Raw genomic sequence first — 3,103 nt, 5'->3', positions numbered from 1 at the left:
CGCCATGCAGGTCAGTACAGGTGCAGACTCCTCCCCCTAAACGCTGACGTTTGAAGCTCAGACCGTCGTCTCTTCCTGTCTAGACGTTGGTGTCCAAGACTCTGGACCAGGCCAGCGCTCAGTTTGCTGCTTCTGCGCTCATCACCACGGACCAGCTGCTGTCCTTCAAGTCCAAAGAGGAGCTGCTGCTGGGGGGCGGAGTCAACGGGATCCTGGCAGGCGCAGGTCAGTTTCCTCTCTGCATCCCCGACAAGCAGGTTTGTTTGTTTGTTTGTTTTTCTTCTTGAAATAGATGATTGAGATGTAGGAAAAGCTTTTACTGTGAAAGGATCTCTGAAGCCGAGACTCCTTCAGAGCCGACGGATCTGAACAATGTCAGGAAATGAGATCAGGTTTCTGAAAAGCATTGATGATGATGATGAAGAAGGTCTAAACCAAACTGTCGTTCTGATCAGCTGACTTCATCCTCCTCTGCTCCTGTCTCTGGCCCCGCCCCCATCAGGTGTCTTCAAAGGTCTGCACCTGACCGCCGCAGCAGCGCTGCATCCGAGCAGCCAGCCCGGCGCTGCGGCGCCCGCCCTGCTCCAGCCCTCCTCCAACTCAGCGGCGCCCACGCCCGCCAACTCCACCCCCAGCGCTCACGCGGCGGCGGCGCTGGGACTCCTGGGATGCAGCGCTGCCGGGGCCACGCCCACCACCACTCAGGTCCTCATCGGGAACAACCTTTGTCTGAGCGTGCCGTCGGCCGCCAGCCTCTCTGGGCGCCACCTCCCCCGGACTCTGGGCGCCGTGCCACCTTCTGCCTTAAAGCTGTCCACCAACCTGCAGATGCCCAAGGTCAGCGGGGCGTCGCCCATGGAAATGGGCGCCAGGTGAGAGCGACGTTCCTGCTGGTGGGGGTGGAGCGTCTCCTGATTGGTCCCTAACCCTCCTCTTCCTCTCAGGGATAACCACGACGAGGAGAAGCCGGCTCTGAACAGTTTAGCAGACAACACAGTGGCCATGGAGGTGACGTAGCGCGGCGGCGGCACACGGGCGGGCGGCGCCGTGCATCGTAGCATCTGGAGCGCAGACGGACGGACGGCGAGGGCCGCCATTCTCATCTCTCAGTTTTTCAAGCTTTTGTTACTGTTGAAAGTGAAGTGTGGGCTGGTGACGGACGGCGAGCGCATCCGTGTACAGTAACCACGTCTTTGTGATCTCCCGTGTGTAAATACGACTTGAAGACAGAAATGTTCATTTGTGATGTTTTGCACTTGGAGTCAAAGGAAACAGAGTTGACTTGTGGCGAGCGTGAAGCTGTATAGAGAAGATTTTATCACGTGCATGGTGCGGAGCCTGCTGTTTGATCTATTTATTGTGCTGTGTTTACAGGTTTTTCTTTGTTTTTAGCTTCCGTTTGTTTTTATTTGTACACTGTACTTCTCGGTTCCTGTGCTGTAGTAAATGTTCGGTAGCTACGGACTCCTGGGTATTTTTGTATATCGTGAACACAAGCAGGCCCCCCCTCACCTCCACCTTCAGGAGGCGGGGGAGCTGCAGGTAGGGGGCGCTGTCACCGACGCTCCAACACCAGAAACAAACGGGGATGAAGTCTCTTCCCAGAAGCCCCTGCTGCTTCTGATTTAAGCACTATTTTTGTGAGTTTTTGTTTGTTTTTTTTGTTGGATTTTGATAAACATGAATGCTGCTTTTGTATTTGGTTCGTTTTGGTTTTTTTGAAGGGGGGGTTGTCCTTCATTTTCATGCAATCGGGGTTGTCTTTGTTTTATCCCAAAAAGATTTTTGTAAAGAAAAGTCAGTTATTTTTGTATCTTTCTGTTCTTGTGGTAACTTGATTGTAAGCTTTTCATTCATTCTTTGGTTCACGTGTTCAGAGGGGATGGAGGGGGAGGAGTCACTGAACATCTCATCATTCCAGGTGAAAGATGGAAAAACGCTGAGGACAGCTCTTCTCTCTTTTCTCTCCACTCTTCTTTTTTTCCTCCTTTCTTTGGAAAAAGAAACTCCAGACGGCTGCAAGGCCAAAAACCACAAGTATTGGGTGCCTTCCTTTGGGGAATTACATGTTCTCTCTTCTGTGAAGAGTTCGACACAAAGGCAGCATTACTTAGTAGTGCTTCCTGTCTTTGTCAGAATCTGAATGCCCAGTCCAATGGCAGGATGGATCCATGAGGTTTACTTGTCCCACCTGGAGGCTGAAAAGACTAAAAAAATGTGACAAACTCACTAAAATAAGACAATAAAGCCCAGGGCATTAAATGTGAACGGCTCGCTGTCTTCTCTGGCTTTCTGTGTGTTTTCATTCAGAATAAGCATCAGACTTTTGTTCTACTGACCAAATTTAATCAAACTTCTCTGAGACTGAAGCTGCTGCGTAGTGACATCCACCCTGAAGATCTGCCTGATGATCAGCTGATCTGTGGTCCAGGTTCTTTAGTGGTGAACGTCTTCAGGCTTTAAAATTGGCTAAACTTTCCTTTTAAATTCTTTTCTTGAAAACATCAATCACATAATTACCAGTTTGAACATTGACTGTATCAGAGACCTGGACTGGCTGAGTGTGATGTGATAGTAAATGGTTAACTCCTGGCTCCAACCAAGTCAAGTCAACTCGGTCGCCATTTTTTCCATAATACAGACGCCGCCATGTTTGAGCCAGGCGGCGTCGGTCAGCAGTGATTGGTCCGAGTCGATGTTTCTGGAACCAATCAGGAGTGAGCTTGTAGAAGGCCACACCCCTTCCACTTGAAAGCAGACTACATGAAATCTGTCATTTTCAGTGTTTGGCATGGGGGCCAGCAGGCTCCGCCTACTTTTACTGAGTTACTGAATGGTCAGTTTATGATATAGAAAAAAAATATGATCAAGAGGATTTAAAAAAAAGCAAGTTAAGAGGAAAGATGTTAGAAAGGTATCAGATCCAGAATGTTCATTCTGACCAAAAGAATGAAAACAGCTGTTTATTTCTATGGGATTCTGGATCCTTGGAGCCACTTCCTGTTTGGAACACGAGGGGGAAAGGAGTCATTCAGTCCAGTACTCGTAAACAGTCAATGGTTTAACCAGTTCCAGTTATGCTCCTCCCACACAGTGCAGTCTA

At 49.3% G+C, this 3,103-nt stretch overlaps 1 protein-coding gene across 1 annotated transcript in view; it reads left to right on the top strand.

Annotated features, from left to right (window-relative positions):
• Positions 1-2,268, top strand: part of LOC112151610 (enhancer of polycomb homolog 1) — a 23,214-nt gene extending 20,946 nt beyond the window's left edge. The window contains exons 12-15 of the mRNA XM_024280621.2: positions 11-20; positions 84-225; positions 503-872; positions 945-2,268. Coding sequence (XP_024136389.1) covers positions 11-20; positions 84-225; positions 503-872; positions 945-1,017 — 595 coding nt within the window. The 3' untranslated portion in view covers positions 1,018-2,268. The remainder of the gene's footprint in view (positions 1-10; positions 21-83; positions 226-502; positions 873-944) is intronic.
• Positions 2,269-3,103: the final 835 nt, after the last annotated feature.

This window comes from Oryzias melastigma, linkage group LG20 (genome assembly GCF_002922805.2).
Source record: "Oryzias melastigma strain HK-1 linkage group LG20, ASM292280v2, whole genome shotgun sequence".
Lineage (NCBI taxonomy): Eukaryota > Metazoa > Chordata > Actinopteri > Beloniformes > Adrianichthyidae > Oryzias > Oryzias melastigma.
Note: the sequence above shows the minus strand (reverse complement) of the source record. Positions and strands in the feature narration are given on the sequence as shown.